At 37.9% G+C, this 26,920-nt stretch overlaps 1 protein-coding gene across 8 annotated transcripts in view; it reads left to right on the top strand.

Annotated features, from left to right (window-relative positions):
* ERC1 (ELKS/RAB6-interacting/CAST family member 1) overlaps positions 1 to 26,920 on the top strand; it is a 481,383-nt gene that overhangs the window by 114,543 nt on the left and 339,920 nt on the right. For 5 of the 8 annotated variants that reach the window (XM_030804352.1, XM_030804346.1, XM_030804347.1 and 2 more), the window contains exons 6-8: positions 1,532 to 1,615; positions 5,136 to 5,303; positions 26,519 to 26,686. In XM_030804352.1, the coding sequence (XP_030660212.1) occupies positions 1,532 to 1,615; positions 5,136 to 5,303; positions 26,519 to 26,686 (420 nt within the window). The remainder of the gene's footprint in view (positions 1 to 1,531; positions 1,616 to 5,135; positions 5,304 to 26,518; positions 26,687 to 26,920) is intronic. The other 3 variants (XM_030804349.1, XM_030804348.1, XM_030804351.1) reach the window with 1 other exon arrangement.

Here is a 26,920-nt window from a genome sequence, read left to right as displayed (position 1 = left end):
AAACATCAAGTTCTTTACCTCTTGTGAATTATTTAAAAAGTCAAAACCCTAAGAGGCTTGAGATGGAGTTTCACTCTTGTCACCTAGGCTGGAGTGCAGTGGTATGGTCTCAGCTCACTGCAGCCTCTGCCTCCATGTTCAAGTGATTCTCCTGCCTCAGCCTTCCGTGTAGCTGGGATTACAGGTGCGTACCACCACGCCTGGCTAATTTTTTGTATTTTTTGTAGAGATGGGGTTTCACCATGTTGGCCAGGCTGGTCTTGAACTCCTGACCTCAGGTGATCCACCCACCTCAATCTCCCAAAGTGCTGGGGTTACAGGCGTGAGCCACCATGCCCAGCCCTAAGAGGCTTTTTAATGAAATGGGTTAAATGAAGTTATGTTTCCCTTCCAAATACAGTTCTGTAAAGGAAAGCCCTTTCTTTGCCCTATCCTGTGGGGAAGATCCACTTGCTGTCAGGTTTATTGCTCCCCATGTGCACTTCAGGTGTAATATGACAAAGATAGATACCACCAAGACCTATCAGTATGTGTTTATAATCAGTCACAATGTTCCTTCCTTGTATCCAAAGTCATTTAGTTTGATTCTGTAAACTATTTAGGCAAGCTGGAGGATTTAGTTTATCACAATTATCAATTTACCAGTTTTGTTGTGGTTTAATTAAACATTATGATTGTAGTTATAAAGTTTTAGCCAGAAAATAAGTGTTTTCCCCTTTTATTTCCCAATTGTATTCTCCAAGTTCTTAGAAATGAAAACTGAAACATCCCAGTAGTGTGAAGGAATGATAATCATCACTTCCCCTCCAGTTTCTGGCTTCTTGCCATGGTGCCCATACCTGGCATATAAGTCTGCAGAATATTCCTCTACCACCTTCAGACTCTATTATTAATTATTTCTGCTACTTTCAGTTTTAGAAATTAAAAACTCACATACCCAACTTTTTTTTTTTTTTGAGACGGAGGTATGCTTTGTCGATCAGGCTGGAGTGCAGTGGTGTGATCTCGGTTCACTGCAAACTCCATCTCCAGGATTCAAGCTTCAGCCTGCCAAGTAGCTGGGATTACAGGCGCCCGCCACCATGCCCAGTTAATTTTTGTAGTTTTAGTAGAGACGGGTTTCAGTATGATGGCCAGGCAGGTCTCGAACTCCTGACCTCAAGTGATCCTCCTGCCTTGGCCTCCCAAAGTGCTGGGATTATAGGTGTGAGCTGCTGCGCCTGGCCTCACATAACTAACTTTCTATTAGTTTGGATTTTTCACCCTAATTTGAGAACAAGACATAGTGCAGTATGATCTCTGTGTTTATGTTTTTCATTTGTTGATTAGCACATTCCAGTCCACTGTGGGGGGAAAAAACCTGTGAACTTAGAGAAACTACCTATGGCTCTTTGAAGAGGGAATGAGGGGAACAGATTTGATTGTATTATATAAGTTATTGTTATTTCCAGTTACCATTCTGCCTCAAAAGTAGATAAGAAGAAGACCTAAGTTGACACATAAGTGAAAAAGAATAATAATGTCGTGACAGGTAGAACAACTGAAGGAGGAACTAAGTTCGAAAGAGGCTCAATGGGAGGAGCTGAAAAAGAGAGCGGCTGGTCTTCAGGCTGAGGTCTTTGCCGTAAGATTTACCTCTTTGTGTGCAGTGATCCCACAGTGGGATCCTGCTAGCTCTATGGCTTCTGGGTGGCTTACCCTTTCATTCTCTATGGTTGGCAGCTTTGCCCATTACTAGCACTAACCAGCCTGCTCTGCTCTTTAACTGACTCCTGTTCACTAGTTTGACCCACATGTCACTTCGTGTGCAGTGAGCCTTCACATGTTCTGGAAGCCTTATACCTGGTACTTTATTGTTGCTTTTGTCACTCTGTGGATGGTATTTCAAAGCCTGTTTTTTTCTCAACCCCTTATTGTTGGTTTATATGAATGGCCTTCTTTTCTTCCTAGGTACAAGAATATATGCGTTTGTTTTAGGCCCATCACCTAGAGTTTATTTGAATTTGAAACTCGAGTAAAGTGCTTTACCTTCTTATGTAGACATTATCTTTAAGTCTCCAGTGAGTGATTTTGCCACAAATGTTACTTTCTTTAGGACAGATGTATAGAAAGTATTTATCTAGTAAATTAAAATTACTAAGAGACTTATTTCAGGTATCTAAATCTGGTTCAATATTCTAATGAACTTAAAATTTCAGTTCAGAACATAATAATAAAATAAATACAGTTGGCCCTCCATGTCTGTGGATTTTTCATCTGTGGATTTAACCAACTGTTTTTTATTTTCAGGGTAAAAAAATGGATGTTTTGTCTTTACTGAACATGTACAGGCTTTTTTCCCATGTCATTATTCCCTAAACAATACAGTATGACAACTATTTACATAGCATTTACATTGTATTAGGTATTACAAGTAATCTAGAGATGATTTAAAGTATACTGGAGGATGTGCATAGGTTATATGCAAATTCCACATCATTTTATATCAGGGACTTCAGCATTCATTAATTTTGGTGTCCAAGCTGTGTCTTGGAACCAGTCCCCCATGGACCCATGGCTACCGAGGGATGGCTGGATAATAAAGTAGCTAACACTTGCACACTTACTATAAACATTTTATAACACGCTGAGTTAGACGTATTATCAACTCTAAATTGTAGACTAGGAAACTGAGGTGATAGAATGGTGCCTAGGAAAACACAGCCAGTACGAGGCAGGATTTGGTTTTATACAAGCAGAGTCTTCTACATACTGCTTACACATTCTCTACTGACCTATACTAGGCTGTGCACACATTTGTCAAAGTGTCAGCAAAAACTGCTTCTGAAAATAATTGTGGCTAAGACTGGAATAAAAAAATACAGCATTTAAAAAACCAAACTTGGGCTACTTTGGTAGATTTGCTATTTATGGTCTACTTTATATTAAAAAGGGAAATATTTTGGTGGAAAGGGTCTAATTTGGTTTATGGAAACCATATATTGGCTAGAGGGAAGGTTGATCGATAACTTCCTTTTTAAAATAGCTACTATTAGTAATTTCTGCATTGAGTCAGACAACAGGCTAAGCACATTTCATACTTTATTTTATTGAATCCATAAACAGTACAGTGGCATTCGTATAATTTCTCCTTGTTACTGATTAGGAAACTGATTAGGAAAGTAATTATTCAGGGTCACATAGCTAGCTTAGTTCTGATGTGTGATCGTCTGCAAAGCGTTGTGCTCCTAAGCTTTGTATTATATTTGCTTCCTCTTTATAATCTCTTCCCTTCTCAGTCTTTAAGGAAAATTTGTGCTTCTAAACTCTGCTTTTCTTTTTTTCTTTTTCTTTCTTTCTTTTTTTTTTTGAGACAGAGTCTTGCTCTGTCGCCAGGCTGGAGTGCAGTGGCGAAATCTCAGCTCACTGCAACCTCTGACTCCATGGTTCAAGCAATTCTCCTGCCTCAGCCTCCTGAGTAGCTGGGATTACAGGCATGCGCCACCATGCCCAGCTGACTTCTGTATTTTTAGTAGGGATGGGTTTCACCATGTTGGCCAGGATGGTCCTGATCTCCTGACCTTGTGATCCACGTGCCTTGGCCTCCCAAAGTGCTATGATTACAGGCGTGAGCCACTGCACCCGGCCTAAACCCTGTTTTTCATTTAAAACCTTTTCTTTCTTAGTCTTTAAGGTCAATAAAGCATTATTTGAAGCTTACTTAATAATGAAGATGATGACGAAACAGATTTTTATATTTACTTTTGACCACATAATTGGAGGTAGCTGGAAATTTGAATAATCTTTAAGTCATAGTTCTTCAGCTGAGAAAATGGTAACACTTTGAACATCCCCAAAATATTCATTCATACAACAAATGTGTTTTTGTTACAATCAGTGTGTTAGGGAATGGAATAGTATTAATGGGTTGTTTTTATTGGTAAATGGATATCATAAAAGACTCCACGTTGTTACAGTGTGTGCTAACTCTTGGGTACATACTGTTTTGCAGGATGAATATAGCCACCGTTTAAAATTATCTTCCACTGATGTTTTTGGTATCCTCGGGTACTTTGTATACAATAAACATACAGAAATATTTGTTGAATGAATGAATAACTATATCTCTAAGAAGAGATTTTATGCATACGAGAAAAATACTTAATCTTTTTTGAAACAGAAGGCTAAATTGGGAATTTATTTTTGGTGTTCATCAAAGGTCTAATTTTAATTAATGTGAAATTTATTTCTTCATGGGAAATTGTTCTCAAAAGCTTTATCCCTTATACCTAAGATTATTACAATTACAATACTTTAGATACTTTCAAGTTTTTGGAAATGAAAAGATAACTTTTTGTTTTATCAGTGACACCAAAATTACTGACTTGTCAAATGTATACTTCCAATAATTAGTATCTTTTTTAGTTCCTTGTTAGGTGGTAGACATAAGCAGATGTAATTTCTGTTTACATGGCTTACATTTAGGGTAAAAAACTTTTTAAAATTCTTAGAAAACATACTTTCAATGTTAAGAGAGAAATTAGTCAATACACATAACATCAAATTATAGGATTTTACAAAACCACGTGTGTATAACATTGAAAGTAGCTTTTTAAGATAAGAATTTTATGCAGACTTTTGAGAATGAAAAAGGTAACAGTGAGAAATAAGCACAACAGCAACAGATTTTGAATTTTAAATAGTAGTACTAGGAGGTTTCTAAAACCTTTTGTGTTATATCTACACTCCTCCTGCATTTGATCCATCGTGTTCTGAAGAGGTCTCACCTAGAAAAATGAAAACCATTTTGTCAGTACAGTGGTGTTCGGTTGCTTACTGCTGTCTCATAGTCATCTAATTGAATTGGAATTTCCTTTCCCTCCATTCCTTTTCTAAGAGGTTTCAAAGAATATTTAGAAGACACGATAAATGAAAACTGGACATTTCCCTATTGGTTGAATAAGTTTAGTTTTTTTTTTTTTAGCGCAGGGTTGGGGGAGATCCAAGATTATGTGATGCAAAAAGATGAATGTGACCTATCACATAATTTGTGCTGCATTTAGTTTCGTATTTTGTGACTCAGATCTGTCAAAGATCCAGATAAGAGGTGTTTGTTTTATTTCTTTTTTCCTTAAAGTGTTTTACTTCTTTTCTAGATTGGCCAGGTGAAACAGGAGCTGTCCAGAAAGGACACAGAACTACTCGCCCTGCAGACAAAGCTAGAAACACTCACAAACCAGTTCTCAGATAGTAAACAGCACATTGAAGTGTTGAAGGAGTCCTTGACTGCTAAGGAGCAGAGGGCTGCCATCCTGCAGACTGAGGTAGAAAGAATTCTGGGATTTGTGGGGAGTTGGTTTCTTGGCACCTTTTCATAAGCGTTACCTGTGCTGTTTTTGTTATGTTTAGAATTGGGAAATATGAGTAATGTTATGATTAATTCTTCAGCAGCGTGATCAGTTACTGTGCTAAAATATAACCATCTTGTTTCAGTTGTTCTTAGATCTAACAAGTTAAAACAGGTGCAGTTTGTGTTTTTAATTCTTTAAACTTTCACTAAGTCTGTACTTCAAAGTAAACTCTAACAGTATTAAAAATAAAAGGATAATTGCAAAAGAGAAATCATTGATTTAGAAGTTTCAGTTCAACCACTGGTGAATTTTCTAGTCATGAATGACAATGAACTTGGTTACACTGTGTTTGGAGTACATTTAAGTGTTTTTTAAGTTGTGATATTATGAATAACTGTATATGGGAAACTGGAATCTGTTAAAGTTCTAGATAGTCTAATTTTAAACCACAGATTATTAGACAATGTGTCTTCATACCCTGTTTGAAAATAAAGTTAGTGTTTTAGGAATTTTTTTTTTTTTTTTTTTTTTTTGAGATAGCGTCTCGCTCTGTCGCTCAGGCTGGAGTGCAATGGTGTGATCTCGGCTTGGCGTGATCTCGGCTCACCACTACCTCCGCCTCCTGGGTTTAGGTGATTCTCCTGCCTCAGCCTTCTGAGTAACTGGGATTACAGGCGCACTCCACCACGCCCGGCTAATTTTTGTACTTTTAGTAGAGACGGGATTTCACCATATTGGTCAGGCTGGTCTCGAATTCCTGACCTCTTGATCCGTCCACCTCGGCCTCCCAAAGTGCTGGGATTACAGGCAGGAGCCACCGTGCTCGGGCAGTGTTTTTAGAAATCTTGGAAGATTATCTAGACTATTGGCTATGACTTCAGTTAGGTACTGACCATCTTCAGATAGGTATTTAATGTATCGCTAAATAATCCCAGATCGATTCTTATCTTATTTTCAATGATTGAAGAGAAAGAGTTGATGATGCCATGTGGATTTACTGTCTTAATATAAATGTTTTTTAAAGGTCGCAGTGAAATAGGTAATTTAAGAATAGATAAGTAGTTTTGCTTTATAGAAGAAACATAAAGCATATGATGTAGATTAGCTTTTTTTCTTTAAAGAAGAATAAGAACATAATTTGGTGGAAAAAAGGAATGAGGAGGAAAAGAAAGAATAAAAACATCGTAGTCCTAGAAGACAAGAATCTTCAAGTAAGGAAGAATGAAGAAGGAACCTAAACTGTTGCATGTAATATTTTTATCTGTACAATTTGGGGCTTTGTTAAAAATGGGAGATTTTAGCTGACATATTTGTCATTTTTCTTATAACTTACACTTTTTCTATTTTAATTATGTTTCATTTTGTTATGATATCAGCTCCATTCTACCTCACAGAGATATTTTGGGTATAAAATCATGAGATGCAGTAGTGGCTAAGGCTTTGGCTCTAGAGTCATGTGTACTGATTTTGGACTTCCATCTTTACCACTTACTGTGAGTCGCGTGATCCTGGGAATGTATTGAACTTCATTACACTTCATTTTTCACATCTGTAAGATGAAGAGAATAGTAGTGCTTAACTCATAAGTTTGTTGTTAGAATTAAACTCGTTTATTTACTGCCAGTGTTTGGCACGTAGTGAAGTCTTTGTACATTCGTCATTGTTATCATCTTATAATTCTTCTAATAAAATCAACTAATACATATACTGTTGAGATGTTAAGAGAACATAGTATTTAGATGATCTGCATTTTCTTATTTTTATTAAGCTAAACTTAGGTTTATTCAGGGAATTATAAATAAGAAATCATCTAGATAATGTTACCTGCAAAGTTATTCATTTATAGCTATATTTTTAAAATTTTTTGTGGGTACATAGTAGGTATATATATTTATGGGGTATGTGAGATATTTAATACAGGCATGCAATGTGAAAATAAATTATGAAGAATGGCAGTATCCATCCCCTCAGTCATGTATCCTTTGAGTTACAAACAATCCATTTACACTCTTTAAGTTATTTTAAAATGTAATAGCTTTATCAGTACTTTCTCACTTCAGTAGCTTGAGTGCATGCAATACAGCAAAAGGGTCAGAAGAGGGTGCCAGTGTTCTAGAGGTCAGCCGTACTTCCAGGTTTGCTACTGTAATAGCTTTGGATGGAGGTGGCAGGTGTGCAAACCAGAGAACCAAGCAGTTGGTTAATGATAATGCAAACATTTAAAAGCTTGTCACAGTCTAATCAATGACTTTTCCCCCTTGGCAATCCATGCTTCTCTTTGTACCCCCCTCAAATAATGTTCTTATTAGCCAGGTCTCACGCAGATGGGCTTGTGATTGGTTTCTTGTACCATAGAGAATAGATTGTATTTGTTGTCATTCATGAATGGTTTTTAGTTTTTAGCCATTGCAGGAGTAGCTGAGTCTCAGCGATTATTTCTGTAAGTTACTAGGGCCACTGCTCAAATAGGACCATCTCATCATAAAAGATAAAAGAATGAAAGCTAACTTTCTTTGGAATTTGGGATGATTTTAAGAATGTAATATGTCTATTTACTAGCATTACTTAAAAAATTACTCTGGTGACACTTGACAAGAGTCACCTTTTCCAATGCAACTTGCCAATGTTGGAGCCCAGTAAAAGGCAGTTTATACCAGCTCTTTGAAAGTTTTCATGTGTTTCTGTAATTTGCTCTTAGTTGATTTCATCTTCTTTTCTGCAGCTATCCTAGACTTCGATCTAACACTCAGATTACTAAATTAAGTATATATGAAAAAAGAACATGTATCATGGAATTTTTCTTTCATTTTTATTTTTAGAGATAGAATCTTACTCTGTCACCCAAGCTGGAGTGCAGTGGCACGGTTATATTAATAGCTCATTGCAGCCTGGAACTCCTGGGATCAAACGCTTCTCCTGCCTCAGCCTCCTGAGTAGTCAGGACTTATAGGCATGTGCCACCACACCTGGCTAATTTTTAAAACTTTTTGCAGAGACAGAGTCTCACTATGTTACATAGGCTGATCTAGGACTCCTGAGCTCAAGCAATCCTCCTGCCTCTGCCTCCCAAAGTGCTGGGATTACAGGCATGAGCCACTGTGCCTAGCCTGGAGTTTAAAAAAATTTTAAAAATCCTTTAAGGAAAACGGTTACGTGTGAGAAGATCTGTTTTTTTTTTTGTTTGTTTGTTTCTTTTTCCCCTATTCAGGGTACATGGAATGAGGCCTTCTGGTGTTATACAATGTACAGTATATATGGAATCGCTCCCATTTTGTAACCATCTCTTTTAATCTGATGACTTTCACAGAGGTGGTCTGGATTTAGTAATATGGTGGTTAAAAGCATGGTCTTTGGAGTCAGACATAGGCTTGAAAACCAGTCCTCTACCTTTACTAGTTGTGTGACCTTAGAAGAGTTACTTTACTTCTTCTTTTTGTGTGTGTGTGTGAGATGGAGTTTTGCTCTTGTTGCCCAGGCTGGAGTGCAATAGCGCAATTCTCGGCTCACCGCAGCCTCTGCCTCCTGGGTTCAAGCGATTCTCCTACCTTAGCCTCCCGAGTAGCTGCAATTACAGGCATGCGCCACCACACCTGGCTAATTTTGTATTTTTAGTAGAAATGGGGTTTCTCCCTGTTGGTCAGGCTGGTCTCGAACTCCGACCTCAGGTGATCCGCCCTCCTCGGCCACCCAAAGTGCTGGGATTACAGGCGTGAGCCACCGCATCCATCCAGGAGTTACTTTACTTCTTTAAGCCTCCATTTCCTCATCTATAAAATGAGGATAATGATAATAACAACTTCCTAAGGTTTTTATGACTAGTTGTTTAATTCTATTCTCATCTGAATATGGAACGACATTTATTTTAGTAATTTTTTTTTTTTTTTGCGAGAAGGTTTCACTTTGTCATTCAGGCTGTAGTGCAGTACCTTGGTTATAGCTCACTGTAACCTTGAACTTCTGGGCTCGGGTGATCCTCCCACCTCAGCATCTTGAGTAGCTAGGACTACAGATGCAGGCCATCACTCCTGGTTAATTTTTTAATTTGTATTTTTTGTAGAGACGAGGTCTCACTATGTTGCCCAGGATGTTCTTGAACTCCTGGCTTCAAGCAGTCCTCCCACCTCAGCTCCCAAAGCACAGGAATTACAGGCAAGAGCCACTGTGCCCAGCCATGGAGGGAAATTTAAATTGAGTGGGTTAAAAAAATTTTGAAACACCTTACAGTTTATAACACTTTAATTTGATTTGGTCTTTATTGTTTTATTTGCTCTTCATAGTAGTGGCATGGGTTAGACAAGATAAGTATTGTTGTTTTGCTTTTATAATTGAGAATTTTGTGAACTGCTTATTAACATACCACTTTTGATTGGCACTTGAGGCTACTCTCACTAGTAACCCTGGGACTTTTGATATATCAGTTACAGTATTCTCAAGAATTAAAGTTCTTTTCTTGTTCCAAAATCGTGATGCTATACTAGGGACCTACCATTAAATGTATTTTCAGGATGAATTCTCAATGTGCAGAGCAGAGCTGATTTTAGCAATAAGCCAAAATAATGTAGACCTTACTGCTTCAAAGTAGTGCAGTTTTTCCCCTTCTCCAGGAAATTGTGTTTTGGAATTCTGTTTATTATAGGTAAGGAATATAATCTATATCTTGGTAATAGTAGGAGGAAGTGGTTCTTTTTTCCAGAGGTGCTCAGGAGATCAGCGTCTAGCACAAGGTGAGGAATTGCCCTTGCTCTAAGATGTTTAGGCGCTAGGCACTAGAGCTAGGATGCTGTTGTTTGACGTGCACCCCCTGCTTGCAGTCCCAGCCCAGTGCCACTTGCAGCTAGAGTTCTGACTTCTTCAGCATACTAAGAGTTAGTAATACATTCTTAGAACTAGAGGGCATTTTTAGAGGTCATCCAGTCTTTCTGTAATTGAAAGAATATGTGTGATAATATCTAACCTGAGTGCTTTCTCTGTACCATGGAGTGTTTGTATACTTTCATTTTCCCAGTTAATTCTTAGAGTAACCTTCTAAGAAATAAGAATTGCTGTAACATTTTACAGATGGGGAGTTAAAACTTAGACTGAGGTTACATGACCTAGTGCCCGATCGATTCAAACCCCCAAACTTATGTTCTTGATCATAATGCTGCAATTCCTCCCTGTGCAGAGAGAATATAGTGACATGCTGAAGGCCTACACAACTACTTGGTATTAGTTCTGGGACTGGAATTCATCATTTCTGACTTTGCTAATTATGATGTGCGTAGATGACCATGACTCTTGTTTGATTGGTAGGTTGAGGACTAGCCACAAAGAAAGATGGGGAGAAGAAGAAACAATTCATGTTGGTAGAGAGGAAGAAAGGATTTAGGTTGATGGAATTATATAGCCTCAGAAAGATAGGCGTCTTTTATGACAAGAGATTGTGAAAGAAGAGAAAGATGTATTGATTGATCTCTTCATTCAACATGGTTTTGGGAGTACCTGCTGAGAACTCTTCTGAGCACTGGGGATACAGTGGCAAATCAAACAGAAAGGCTGATGATCTATATCTATATCTCTATCTGTATCTATTAATATATCTGTATATATATATCTATATCTCTGAAATAGCTGCTCAGAATAAAAGAGGACTGGGTACTATGAACAGAGATAGGGCTTAGAATCTTTTTCAGATGAATGTGTTTCTCTCTTACTGTTGTAGGTGGATTGTATGAGTTATGGGGTAGGGGTTGGGGGTGGGTGCTGCAGGGTGACATTGGCATGATATTCAAGTCTGCTTGTGAAAGTAGACTGGCTTTGGAGTGCTCCTTCCTCTTTCAGCATCCTCTCCATACCTGGGGCATAGCATTTGTTGTAGCGGCGGCACAGATGATCATACCAGAAGCGTTCTGATCTGGGAGGCCTGCTTCCTGCCACAGCCACTCCCCCAGCTCCATCTGGTGAGATGGCACTGCTTACGGTGGTGATGGGGTAATGTCTTGTTTGTGGGAAGATGTAGATAATGATAAGCTTAAGAAAATACAAGCATAAGTATGGCTGTTAATACACTAGAAAAATCAAAATGGAATGTGTAAGTTTCAAACCGTCAGAGTAAAACTCAGTTTACCCAGTGGAGAATAGAGAAGAATGGGGAGGGGAGAGAAAGAAATGTGAAAACATGTGGACACTATGAAAAAGAAGGCTGAGATAAGTACAAATCATGGGAAAGTCAATAAATACAAATAAGTACTTGGATCAAAATGAAAATATAAATCTCAGTTGGGCTAAAAAGATACAGAAATATGCTGTCAACAAGAGTTAAACAGAGACAAAAAAATACAGCAAAGTTAAAAATACAGAGAGAGAAAAAAATTTAAAAATAAAAGTTATATCTTTTATTTATATATTTTATTTTTATTTACATATGTATATATTTTATTTATATATAGATATATAGTTATATATATCTATATATAAAAATAAAAGCTATAAAATAGACCTTCCCAAATATGATTTATTTTAATATTGATCAAATTATTTTTTAAGGCACACAGAGCAATGTTATATGCTGATAAAAGAAACAGTAGATCAAGAAAATATAATTGTGTCAATTGATGCATCTAACAACATGGCATTTAAATATGTAAAGCAGGTTGGGCACAGTGGCTCACGCCTGTAATCCCAGCACTTTGGGAGGCCAAGGTGTGTAGATCACCTGAGTTCGGAAGTTTGAGACCAGCCTGACCAACATGGTGAAACCCTGTCTCTACTGAAAATACAAAAATTAGCTGGGCATGGTGGCGCGCACCTGTAGTTTCAGCTACTTGAAAGCCTGAGGCAGGAGAATTGCTTGAACCCAGGAGGTGGAGGTCGCAGTGAGCTAAGATCATGCCCCTGGGTGACAGAGCAAGATTCTGTCTATAAATAAATAAATAAATGTATATATAGCAGCAATGAGGTGAAATAGATAAATCAACAATTGTAGTTGGTCATTTGGATGTGCTCCTGTCAGAATTTTGATCAAATAAAGAAGCATCAACATAAAGTTTTAATAACATTAACAAGCTCAAGTTCATAGATGTGTATATAGAATTTTGTACTAACAGAGTAAACAATATTTTCAAGAACTTACTGAACAGTCGTAAAAACTAACCATGTACTGGGTCATAAAGGAAACTTTAAAATTCACAAGAGTCAAAGTCACATGACTTTGCACTCCTAATGCAGCAAAATTAGAAATCAGGAGTAAAGATAGTAAAGTAGTAATAAAGATAGTAAAGAACAGCAACAGAAAACCAAAATAAGTCTACAATCTTGAAACATACTACCGAAATGACCTGTGGGTTAAAGGAGAAATATAAACATTTAAAAATGAGTGGCAGTGAAAGCTCTCTATATAAAAATTTGTGGAACATAATTAGAAAAAAATCTGTGGGATATAACTAAAGCAGTATTTAGAGAGAAATGTCTAGTTTTTAACGTATTTATCAGAAAATAAGAAAGAAGAGCAAGTAATCTAGGTGTTCAAATCAGGAAACTTAGAAAGAACAGAGTTAATCCAGAAACAATAAAGAGTAATAAATATAAGGTGAGAAATTAATGGAGAATTAAACAACACCAAGAGGTAGTTATTTGAAAAAGGTTAATAGGCCAGGAACAGCTCTTACAGATGATAAAGGAAAAGTAACTACTAGTACTACAGAGTTTAAACATAATATAAGACAACTCTAAACAATGATATTTGAATAAGCTTGAAAAACAAGAAGAAATAAATTTCTGGAAAAATATAAAATGACAGAAGAAGTTCAAGAGATAAGAGAAAACATGAACAACAGTCGTTGTAGAAATTGAAATGGTAATCAACCTCATCCCTTTTTCCCTCCCAAATCCTAAGGCCCAGATGGCTTTCAAGGAGAAAATATTTGATATTTTCTTTTTTTTTTTTTTTTTTTTTTTTTGGAGACAGATTCTTGCTCTGTCACCTAGGCTGGAGTGCAGTGGCACGATCTTGGTTCACTGCAACCTCCACCTCTCAAGTTCATGTGATTCTCCTATCTCAGCCTCCCGAGTAGCTGGGACTACAGGCGCATGCCACCACGCCCAGCTAATTTTTTGTATTTTTAGTAGAAATGGGGTTTCACCATGTTAGCCAGGCTGGTCTCAATCTCCTGACCTTGTGATCCACCCACCTTGGCCTCCCAAAGTGCTGGGATTACAGGCGTGAGCCACTGCACCCGGCCCAATATTTGATATTTTCTATCAAATATTTAAAAATAGTCATTTTCATCCTCAAGTTGTTCCCCACTCCCCAAGAAAAAACAGGAAAGCCTAATGCTCTACCAAAGGATATGAGGAAAAATAAATAAATTAAAAGATACTCCGTATCAACAGATGGTATAGTTTAATCCTGCAGGGATATCAGTTTTCCTGAAGTTAATATATATATTCTTTTGCATTTCCAATTAAAACACCAAGCAGTAGGCCGGGCACAGTGCCTCACACCTATAATCCCAGCACTTTGGGAGGCTGAGGCTGGTGGATTATCTGAGGTCAGGAGTTCAAGACCAGCCTGGCCAACATAGTGAAAACCCATCTCTACTAAAAATACAAAATTAGCCGGGCATGGTGGTGCACGCCTGTAATCTCAGCTACTCGGAAGGCTGAGGCAGGAGAACCACTTGAACCCGGGAGGCGGAGGTTACAGTCAGCCGAGATCGTGCCACTGCACTCCAGCCTGGGCGACAAGAGCGAGATTCTGTCTCAAAACAAAACAAACAAAAACCAAACAGTATTTTTTAGGAATTCATTTTATTTTAAATTTTGTAAGGAGGAGTTACAAAAAGACAAATGCTATATATGATTCCACTTGTCATACCTAGAGTCAAATTCATGGAGACAGAAAGTAGAAAGGTGGTTACCAGCGGCTGGGAAGGAGAGAATGTGGAGTTTAATGGGTATAGAATTTTAGTTTTGTAAGATGAAATGAGTTTTGGAGATTGGTTGTACAACAGTGTGAATATACTCAACACTACTGAACTGTAGACTTAAAATGATTGAGATAGCAAATTTTATGTCTGTATATCTTACCACTATTAAATTTTAAAAAATGTATATGGATGCATAAAGCTATTCTAACATTAAACAAAAAGAGAAGAGAAGATGGGAGAACTCTGCCCTGTGAGACATGAAAATACAGAGTCGTAAACCAAATGAAACCAAACCGTACACCTCAGAACAGTGCGGTAACTAGCACAGGAAGGAGCAGATAGTGAAAAAACAGGGAGTGTGAAATCAGAAACATTTATGTGGAGAGAGAGTCAGTCATAAACTAGTACAAAATTAAGCAAGTATGAGAAAACTGACATACCATATGGAGAATAAAGTTGGCCCCTACTTCATGCTAGATGAAACAGTGAACTCTAGATGGATTAAAGACCTCAGTGTTAAAGAGAAACTGTAAAGCTAATCAATGAAAATGTTTAGTAGGAATATATTGGGTAAGATAACTTAAATGACTCCATCAAATTTAAGCATTTCTGTTCAAGAAAGAAAACCATTGGCAAAGCTAACAAATGAGATTGGGAGAAGAGTTTTTTTAGAGCCTCTTAAAATAGTAAGGATTCAGATAAAGAATTAAAAAAAAGATGCTTGAGGCCAGCCGTGGTGACTTATGCCTGTAATCCACTTTGGGAGGCCGAAGCGGGCGGATCATGAGGTCAAGAGATCGACACCATTCTGGCCAGCATGGTGAAACCCTGTCTCTACTAAAAATAAAAAAATTAACTGGGCGTGGTGGCACGTGCCTGTAGTCCTAGCTACTCAGGAGACTGAGGCAGGAGAATCACTTGAGCCCAGGAGGCGGAGGTTGCAGTGAGCTGAGATCATGCCACTGCACTCCAGCCTGGCGACAGAGCGACACTCTCAAAAAAAAAAAAAAAAAAAAAGCTTGAAAATCATTAAGAAATAGAGACTATAGGGAGAAGGAAGGATTTGAATAGACAAGTAACAGATAAAGAAACCTAAGTGGTTAACAACTATGCCATGATATCATCAATCTCACTAGTAAATAAAGAAATGCAAATTTCAAAGATGATGAGATACTATATTTTGTTCATCAAATTGAGAAAAATTAGAATATGAGATAACATTCAGTGCTTGTGAGGATTTGGGCAAACAGTAACACAAATGACATAGGTGGTTTCAGTAATCCCATTCCTTGGTATATTTCCCAGAAAAGCTTTCCTACTGGTCCACAAAAGGACATGTATAAGGATGTTCACCACAATATTATTTGTGGGAACAAGGAATTAAAAGCAGCATAAGTGTTTATTACTAGGGGGTTGGATAAATAAAGTATTGTGGATATGTACCGTGGAATACTGTACAAAAGTCAAAAGCAGTGATGCAGAAGCTGGGATAGATATAAGTACTATCCATGTTTGCTGTTTTTTTCTTTTGAGACGGAGTTTTGCTCTTGTTGCCCAGGCTCGAGTGCAATAGCGCAGTCTCAGCTCACTTTATAGTACTTGTTACAAGTAGTGTATTGTTTAAAAAACGGCATCCATGCCGTTTTTTAAAAGTAAAAAACAGGTTGAGGTATATAGCATTAATATAAATTGAAAACATGTATGAATATAAAAATCACCCTCTGTGTTTCTAAGATACATATTCAGGAACATATTAAAACATATTAGAATAGCTGCATATTGAAGGAGGGATGGGTATTGGACATAAATGGAAAAAGAGTAAAACAAAACAAGAGTAGAACTTTATGTGAATCAACGATAACACGTGGACAGCAGATAGATCTTGGTCCTAAATGAGATAGGGGTCTGAAGCCAAGACCTCTGCATAAATCTAGTACTCTCCTGAGAAAGGTTGGATGAGAAAAAAATTCCTCCTGCCAGTATTAGTGGCAATATGAGAGACTGACTTATTCTCCTTGGCTTTGATTTTGTGGAGAAAGGTCTCTCATCATGCAGGTTTGAGTTTGAATAGACATAACTGCTCGAAGGGACATTCTTTCAGCTAGTACATGTAGATTCCCACAGATAAAAGCATTGCTTAGAATGAATTTACAATTCCACATGAGTTAATCACTTGTGAATTGTAATCTCCCCTGAACCAATAACGGGAGTAAGAACAAATGGAGTGATCAGACCCGTAGGAACGTTAGATAATAGAACGAGAGTATAAGCTAAATGATTAAAGGACGGACTAGGAGGCATGGGAACACTCTCCAGAATGGATGATCAGATATGACTTGTTGGGATGTTGTTTCATGACTATTGAGAGCAAAAGCTGAAGTAGCACTAGGTATTTAATTTTTATTTTCTTAATTTTTACTTTTTATAGAGACAGAACCTCCTTATGTTGCCCATGCTCGTCTTCAGCTCCTGGACTCCAGTGATCCTCCCAACTCATCCTCCCATAGTGTTGGGATTATGGGCGTGAGGCACCATGCCCAGCTAGCACTAGCTGTTTAGTATAGTGTCTTTGAATCTTGGCTCTGCCACTTGCTGTATGAGTGTATACTTTTTTGCCTCAGTTTTCTCATCTGTGAGAAGAATAATAGCCTTACCTCATAATGTTGTAAGAATTAAATGTTAATTATCTATACAGTAACACTAGTAAATATTAGCTATTATAATTAATAAATGCATAAAGGAAGGATTTAAAACATGAAGAGAAAAATAAAGGCACGTAATTAAAACCAACCGGGTTATAAAAGATCAAAACAGGATTTTAGACATGAAATATATAGTAACTAAAGTGGAAAACTCAGTATATTAGTGTAGTTGCAGATTATAGAGAGCTGCAGGAACAGTTAGTGAATTGGAACATAGATCTGATGAGATATTACCCAGCAAACAATAGGAAAGATAGGAAGATAGAAATTATTAAAAAGAACTCTATGGAAATTGAGCCCAACTTATATGTAGGAGTTTCAGGAGAGGATAAAGAGAATGGGAGGCAATCTTAAAAGAGAGAATTGCTGAGAATTTTTCTGATTTTGATGATAGGAACGGATTCTTCAATTCAGGAACAAATTATTCTTGAGCAGGAAAATATCTACACCTACATACAGCATAGTGGAACCATAGATAAACTAATCTTAAAAACTGCCAGGTAGACTGGGCATGATGGCTCACACCTGTAATCCCAGTACTTGGGGAGGTCAAGGTAGGAGGATCACTTGAGACCAGGAGTTTGAGACCAGCCTGGGCAACATAGACCACGTCTCCACAAACAACAACAACAACAACAAAAAACTAACCAGGCGTGGTGGTGTATACATGTAGTCCTGGCTACTCAGAAGTCTGAGGCAAGAGTATCCCTTGAGCCTAAGGGCTTCAGGGCAGTAGTGAGCTATGATTGTGCCACTGCACTCCAGCTTGGGCAATAGAGCGAGACCCTGCCTCTAAAAAAGAAAACAAACAACCTTCTGGGGAGAAAAAATACATTACCTACAAAGGATTAACAATTAGGCCAACATCAGACTTTTCCGTTGCAACAACAGTAGTGAGAATATGGTAGTGTAAAATCTTCAAAGTTTAGTGAAAAACATTGGCAACTCAGAATTCTGTACCAAGCTGAACTCTCATTCTTCAGTAAAGATAGAAGAAAGACTTTTTCTTTAAGATTAATACAAATGAGAGTTTACTACCCAGGACCCCTATGGAAAGCACTGTTAAAAGGTATATGTTAGAAAGAAGGAAAGAATGAGATGCAAGAAAAAAACAGGAGACGAAAAGGCATCAATGTAACAGGAAAAACTAATCTAATATCAATATGATAGTATGGCATAGACCTTACAGTAATAGTGTCATTACAGCCAAAACTCACAAATCAATTGAGGTTTATTCAGTAAAGGTGAAGAATTTCAGAGAAAGATCACAAAAGGAAGAGCTTGTCTCTTGCTTCTCCTTGTTGGTATAATGTTGCTAAATAATAGAGCAGGTGGAGTTTCTGTCTTCCCTGTCAAGAGCATAGGAATGAAATAAATGGAATATATATTTCAACAGTGGCAAAATGAAAATGAAGCTCAAGGTGTGTGAAGACAGAAATCGTAAGAGAGCATAAAGACCTCTGCAGTGGCCGGGCAGAGTGACTGATACCCATAATTCCAGCACTTTGGAAGGCCGAGACCTGAGGATCACTTGAGCCCAGGAGGGTTTTCACATAGAAAAAACTATAAGGAATTCTCCCTTTCTGTGAGGGTTTTCACATAGAGTTATAAGCCTTTGTTGATCTTAGTTCTGATACCAGAATAAGGAAGTGTTACGTTATGTGTTGGCTTAAAGGGGTCAAAGTAGATTGGCTGACTGCCATGCTTTATCAGGTTTGCAGAGGCCAAGAGTTTCTTGGGGCTGCATACCGGAATACCACTTACTGCAGTATACTTTGTACAGCCAATACTGTGTCTTTGTCTGCTATGAATTTTCAAGGGAAAGTGAGTGAAGGTATCAACATTACTTTTTCAGAATATAAATTTGCGAAATGTGTAGTCTTTTTTTTTTTTTTTTAAAAACTGTGTACTGTGGAATGACTCATTTCTACCTTGACTATTTTGATATCTGAGCTTTTCATCTTTTTGTCAAGTATGGGACATCAAACAGAGCTCAGTGCAGTTTGTTGAAATAGTACCGTAAAAAGGTTTACTTCCGTGGGGTCTGTAATGCTGTCAGTCTCATGGCTCAGTGCCCTTCACCTAGCATTCAGCCTCCCATCTAGGTGGTAACCATGGGAAATGCAGTCATAGGATATATCATTTAGAGTGGACTTGAGCAAGTCACTTAATTAGTTTGGGCCTTGATTTTTCTCAGCTTTAAAGTTGGGAGTTTAAATTCAGTTATTTAACTCTTAAAAAATTTATGAAATACTGCAGAATACAGGAAAAATGTAGAAAATATAATAGATACCAGTCAGATTTAACATACATTAAAATAAATGTTCTTTAAAATGTCTCATTCTAAACTAATCAATGGAAGATGTGGTTTAAATAAAAATTATTAGAATTTTAGGTTTTTAGAACTAGTTGGGGCCAGGAATAAAGATTTGGAAGCTGTGGAGGTGGTGGTTAAAGCCTTAGGATTGGATTAGTTTCTCCAGAGGAGGTTCCATGCAGTGAGATGTGAGGAGGAGGAAATGACAGAGGATGGAGAACACTGAAAAGGTGTGATCACAGAGTTGGAAAGGGGAAGTGTCATGTTGGCAAAGCCAAGAGAGGAATGATAGGAAACAAGTCACATATCCATGCAATTAATTATTACTACTAATTTGCCTTTAGATAGATCTATTTACTGATTTAAAACAAAGGGAAGTTAAGGTAGGTTGAGAGAATTGTTTTTTTTGTTTTTTTTTTTTGAGACGGAGTCTCACTCTGTCGCCCAGGCTGGAATGCAGTGGCGCGATCTCGGCTCACTGCAGGCTTCGCCTCCTGGGTTCATGCCATTCTCCTGCCTCAGCCTCCTGAGTAGCTGGGACTACAGGTGCCCACCACCACACCCAGCTAATTTTTTTTGTATTTTTTCAGTAGAGATGGGGTTTCACCCTGTTAGCCAGGATGGTCTCGATCTCCTGACCTTGTGATCTGCCCGCCTTGGCCCGCCAAAGTGCTGGGATTACAGGTGTGAGCCACCGCGCCCGGCCAGAATTAATTGTTTTTTGATCAGAAGTGAAAGGCCAAAACAGTAGGGTAGCCATTTTCTGTTCACTTCCATTGGTAGAGAAAACCTTGTAGACAAAAGCCTTCTGTTTTTATTGAAGTTGGCATGACCTGTTTGCCACAGACAAACTTGGCAAGTTGGGTAAATGCTGTTCCTCCAGCTCCACTGATGTGAATAAACAAGATTTTATTCCTCCTGCCAGGATTGGTGTTAAGGCGATGACTGTGTGTCCTGCTGCTCTTTGACGGGTTTTCCCGAATATGTTTTTTGTGGTTTGTAAAATATGGACCTCACGCAAAATTATACTACAAATTTAGTTCACTCCGAACCAAAAGATCAGTGTAGAATTCAGAGCAGTTAATCTAGTAGTAGCAAAGTGGTTTTTGTGGTGGTTTTTATCTCAAATCTCCAGACTAGCATATTTAAATTCTGTACTGCACAAAAAAGCAGACTAAGAAAAAGTGTACACAGGTGATTTGAACTGAATACTTAGTAAAGAAAAGATCATTTAGTGATTAGGGGTATGGACTGGGGCAGTTTCTGTGCCTAATATTTATAATATGAAATATTTTTTGTATCGAAGTCTGTGTTTCCAGCCACACTTATACTAAAGTTTGTATGTTTATAATGAGAGTTCTTATTCTTTCCCTTTTCAGTCACCATTTCATACTTGACACTCCCTCAGTGCTGTGCGGGTATTTATGGAAGGTTCTTTCTTAGAGCCCTCATGGAGAGCAAGGCCCTGCTGACACCTTTATGTCAGACTTCTAAACTCCAGAACTTTGAGAGAGAAAAAAAAATCTGTTGTTTAAAGCCACCTGGTTTGTGGTCCTTTGTTAGGGCAGTCCTAAGAAAGTAAAACAGTTAGGTTTTTCTGGATTTCTAGCTCATATTCGGGTCATTATCAGATATTTTCAGGTTATTATCAAAGCATCTCAGGTATTATCAGGGAGGCTGTTAAAATATATGTCATGTCAGAAATAACACACCAAAAATAAGGTTCTTATTCTCTCTCAAAGCTAAAACCCATATAGGCTTCTTCATCAGAAACCTGGGAACCCATCTTTGACTTTTCTCTCTTTTATCCCTTATATACAACCCATAAAAGTCAAGCTCCTAGACATGACACTAATGCTTTCCGTGGCTGAGGCCTTGTCTTCTGCTGCGCCTCACATGACTTACCACCTATTCTGTGCTTTAGCAGTTCTCTATTCATGGCTCTCGGAGAAGTTAACATCCTTTCTAATCGTCATTGCTTGTGGTGTCTCTGCTCAAAGGTTCCTCCATTATCTTCCTCACCAGCCATCTTCTGCCCATCTTTACCTGCTCTGAGGCATCTCCAGGCAAGCTGAGTGCTTCTTTTCTGTACTTTAAGAAAATATTCTCTACACTTCTGTTGCTGCACTTTCTATAATATATTTATGTGATCTATTTTGGCAACATTCTTCTCCATTAGGTTGTAACTTCAGCAGAAGACAGGGAATATCTTAGTTATCTTTGTGTCTCCAGTAACCAGCCCAGTATAATTTTTCCGGTATACAAATACCATGACTTTCTCCTGCTTAAAAATCTTCACTGACTTCCGTTTGCAAGTAGGATAAAATTTAAGCATCTTATTTTGTCAGGCAAGGATTTGTGATCTACTGCCTTTTCAGGCTTGTCTCTTGTCCTCCTTCTGTTACTTTATGCTAAGCAATACCAAATGAATTTGTAAGTATATCATGCTGTTTCATGTTTCTGGATTTTTCAGTATTCTATTTCCTCTTCCTGGATATCCATGCATTTCTCTCTGCCTTCCCTTTTGTATCTAGTGATGATCTCTTCATCATTCAAAAACCGGTTCAGACATTTATTCTTTTAGAAAAACTTTCCTAACTCTTTTGACATAGGAGAGATTTCCATGCCTGCCTGTGTTCACCTGTGTTCCTTTATGCTGGTATTCTTTGGTATGTGATAACAGATTATAATCTTTGATGTCATATCTAGACTTTGAGTTCCAGTCCTTCTACTCACCAGTTTTTTTCTTTTTCTTTTTCTTTTCTTTTCTTTTTTGAGACAGAGTCTCGCTCTGTTGACAGGCTGGAGTGCAGTGGCACGATCTCGGCTCGCCGCAACCTCCAACTCTGGTTCAAGCAATTCTCCTGCCTCAGCCTCCCGAGTAGCTGGGATTATAGGCATGCACCACCATGCCCAGCTAATTTTTGTATTTTTAGTAGAGATGGGGTTTCACCATGTTGGCCAGGATGGCCTCTATCTCCTGACCTCGTGATCTGCCCATCCTGGCCTCCCAAAGTGCTGGGATTACAGGTGTGAGCCACCATGCCCAGCCGTAATCCTTCTACTCACCAGTTCTTTAATATAATATGAGATAAACTATTTAACTCCCCTGAGTTACAGTTTTATCATCTTTCAAAATAGGGAGATGATGTTAGCTACTTTACAGTGCTAAATGTTTTAAGTGAGATAGGATTACTGAGGATAAAAGGGTGGCCAAAATATGGGCTGGGCGTGGTGGCTCATGCCTGTAATCCCAGCACGTTGGGAGGCTGAGGCAGGCGGATCACCTGAGGTCAGGAATTCAAGACCAGCCTGGCCAACATGGCGAAACCCTGTCTCTACTAACAATACAAAAAAAATTAGCTGGGCATGGTGGCATGCACCTGTAGTCCCGGCTACTAGGGAGGCTGAGGCAGGAGAATCTCTTGAACCCGGGAGGCAGAGGTTGCAGTGAGCTGAGATTGCGCCACTGCACTCCAGCCTGGGCGACAGAGCAAGACTCTGTCTCAAAACAAAAACAAAAACAAAAAATATATATTATATATTATTTATGTATATTATATATAATATATATTATATATTATTTATGTATATCATATATAATATATATTATATATTTATGTATATTATATATAATATATATTATATATTATTTATGTATATTATATATTATATATTTATGTATATTATATATAATATATATTATATATTTATGTATATTACATATAATATATATTATATATTGGTAAGTTCTGTATGATAATGTTATTAAGTTATATAAGTGGGAAAAAAAGTGTTAAATTCCATAACAAAATACCCTGGGAAAGGATGAGGGAGATAGTACTTGTCTTTTGGGGGTTTGGAAAATATTTATTAAAATGGTAGCATAGAAAGAGGGCCTTGAAAGATGTGTTCAGTACACAGATTTTTTTTTAAGTGGTAGGGCTTAAGGATATTACAAGCATAGGACAAAATGTGAGCAATGACAAGAAAGAAGGAAAGTATAGTATTTATTCAGAGAATGGCAGTACTGTTGGAATAGAGAGCCACTGGAAGTGGGGCAAGGAGGCATGTGGCAAAGGTTAGGCAGTGCTGGTACATTGGGACCATCTGACCATGGAGGACCTTGAATTCCCTGCTGGGATCCTGTGGCTTAGGGTGGTGTTAGAGAATTAGTGGTTAAGAGTGCGGGATCTGGAGGCAAGACCACTTAATCTTTTTTTTTTTTTTTTTTTTTTTTTTTTTTTTTTTGAGACAGAGTCTCGCTCTGCCGCCCAGGCTGGAGTGCAGTGGCGCAATCTCGGCTCACTGCAAGCTCCGCCTCCCGGGTTCACGCCATTCTCCTGCCTCAGCCTCCCGAGTAGCTGGGACTACAGGCGCGTGCCACCTCGCCCGGCTAATTTTTTGTATTTTTAGTAGAGACGGGGTTTCAGCATGGTCTCGATCTCCTGACCTCATGATCCGCCAGCCTCGGCCTCCCAAAGTGCTGGGATTACAAGCGTGAGCCACCGTGCCCGGCCGACCACTTAATCTTAAATCTCTGCTCCATTGCTTATTTGTAGCTGTGAGATCTTGGGCCTGCTGTCTCCTCTAAGGCCCAGTTTCCCACATTGACATGAAAGAGTGTGAAGTTTCCCACAGGGAGAATGCAAGGGAAGAAAATACGATACCTGAGAATAGAACTGTGAGGATTTTAATGTATATACAGTAGTCCTCCCTTAACTGCTTTTTTGCTTTCCTTGGTTTCTGTTACCTGTGGTCACCTGTGGTCTGAAAATATTAAATGGAAAATTCTGGAAAGGAACAGCCCACAGGTTTTAAGTTAAGCTTTTTCTCTAAGTAGTGTGATGAAATCTTGTGCCATTCTGCTCTATTCCACCCTGGAGGTGAATCTTCCTTTTGTCCAGTGTATCCAAGTATCCACACTACCTGCCCCTTAGTCACTTAGTAGCTGTCTCAGTTATTAGATCGACTGTTGCAGTATCTCAGTGCTTGTGTTCACATAACCCTTATTTTATTTAATAATGGCCCCAAAGCACAAGAGTAATGATGCTGGCATAGTGTTATAATTGTTCTATTTTGTTACTAGTTACTGTTGTTAATCTCTTACTGTGACTAATTTGTAAATTAAATTTTATTACGTAATAGGTATGTATATAGAGGAAAAACATAGTGTGTATAGGGTTTGACAATGTCTGTGGTTTCAGGCATCCACTGGAGGTCTTGGATTATATTCCTTGATGATAAGGGAGGATTACTGTATATGGTAACAAAAATATACATGAACACATGCAGGAAGGCCCAGAAAACTGTTTAATTCAGAAATAAAGTAGTAAAGTAAAACAGGTATTTTTTTTTTTAAGGAGTTGATATGAGACTGAAATCATTGCTTAAGCTGGGAGGAAAGCAAAACAAAAAAAAACCAGAGTAGAGGTGAATGACAAAAAAAGAAGGATGATAGATCAGAGGTCATGCTATGGACCTATATAGTAGGTGTAGGAGAAAGAAAAGAATAGTATTTGTGATTCAGAAAAAAAAAATTAGAGTTTGAAAGTTCTCAGGTAGATCTTTCCAGATTATAATTAGGTTAACTATGTATATTTATTAAAGCAGAATAGAGGTAAATTACAGATGAAATTTTCTTTTGAAGAAGCATGGTAGAACTTGTGGTGAATAATTACAAATGGGAGCTCAAATGATTGTTCCCTACTTTCTGGCTTGGTGAGACTGGTCACATAGAAGTAGCTGGTAGAAATGTAGTTGAGTAGAGTGAAATGTGGTTTATCTACATGTTTTTCCTTTCCAGTACGGTCCAACATAATTTGTAAGTACTTACAGTAGTAGCAAGCACTTATTACAGCAGTCTTCAATGAGACTAGTCTTGTTAAGAAATTTTCCATACTACTTAACTGAACAGGAAGTACCACCACACACACAGTATTGGTTCTCAGATACCTTGTAGTTTAGATACACTACACATTGGATATCCCTTACCTAAAATGCACGGGACTAGAAGTGTTTCAGAGTTTGAGTTTGGGAATATTTGCATTATACTTAGGCTTACTGGTTGAGAATTCCTAATCGGAAAATCCAAAATGTTCCATCGATCATTTCCTTTAAGTGTCGTGTCGGTGCTCAAAAAGTTCTGGAGTTTGGAGCATTTTGGATTTTGGATTTTCAGATTTTGGGATGGTCAACCTGTATTAGATCTTCCTGAGTGCTTTGATGTACCCTAAATATGAAACATTATTCATATTTTCTTTGTGGTTTAATGCACGTTCAGAGAGGAAAAATAAGACAAGTTAAAGATGAGAGACCATAGAACCATACTTGATTTCTTAGATTTGCACTGTTCAGTGTGGTAGCCACCAGCCATGTGTGGCTATTAAGTACTTGCAATGTGGCTAGCCCAAATTGAGATGTGATATAAAGGGGAAATCTACATTAGATATCAAAGAGTTAGTATGAAAAAATATAAAATAGCTCATTAATAGTTTTTTATAGGGGTTATGTGTTTGAAATGACATTAATGAAAAAAGAATGTAAAACAGCTTATTAACAATTTTCGGCTTGAAAATATGACTCATTATTTTCCTGTTGAACAGCGCTGAATCTATGTATGGGGTGCTAAAAGCTTAATAAAATTTTCTGTGAATGGATTTTAAAATAAATATCATTAGATTTCTTGTTATTTTACAGTTAAATCTAATGAAAGGCATTAAACTTCAGGGATAAAGGTAACTAGTTACCAAACTTTTTAGCTGGTTAGTCTTGCTGTCTAAAAAGTAGACCTTTGCTTTTGCTTTATATGGATATCTAAGTGCATTATGGGGTTGTTTTTCATAAAAACCTCAGCCTATGGCTAGATTGTATTATCTGATAGAGCCAGTGTTATGCTTGGTGATGCTTTTTTTTCCCTTTTCCTCGTTTTAGATTTTCTAAAGCAATGTAGCTTCACTTGGAAACTTGTTAGAGATACTGATTTTGAACCCCAACCCTGTTGAATCAGAAACTAGGGGCTTGATTTAGCCCTCCAGGTGATTCTGATGCGCATGAAGTTTGAGAAACATAGTTGTAGAGGTTCCGTTGGGTAACGGTGAGAGCACACTGGACTCTGACTCCAGAGAAACGTAGATGTGGATAATACTACTTTTATAGAATAACAAAACTCAACCTCTTTATAACCTTTATAACACATCTGTTTGAAAGGAATTACATTCTTTTCTTTTGAATTCATCACTTGTAAAACTCTTACATTCTTAGGTGGATGCTCTCCGATTGCGTTTGGAAGAGAAGGAAACCATGTTGAATAAAAAGACGAAACAAATTCAGGATATGGCTGAAGAGAAGGGGACACAAGCTGGAGAGATACATGACCTCAAGGACATGTTAGATGTGAAGGAGCGGAAGGTTAATGTTCTTCAGAAGAAGGTAAGGTGCAGGTGTTTTGAGTTCAGTGGCCCATTCCTCATACATCTTCACTCCTACCACTAAGTTATTTCTAAATGCTGTCAGAGTTTCTTGCTTATTCTTCAGTGTATATTTTTGTGATTAGTAATTTGGAACTGTTGTTGCAGTAGGTAGATTGTTAAGACTGCTCTACATACTCAGTTTTTAAAAATTTAAACACTGTTAGTATCTTCCAGTAGTGCTTTTCATGCTGTT

Source organism: Nomascus leucogenys, chromosome 23 (genome assembly GCF_006542625.1).
Source record: "Nomascus leucogenys isolate Asia chromosome 23, Asia_NLE_v1, whole genome shotgun sequence".
NCBI lineage: Eukaryota > Metazoa > Chordata > Mammalia > Primates > Hylobatidae > Nomascus > Nomascus leucogenys.
This window is presented reverse-complemented; position numbering and strand designations above follow the sequence as displayed.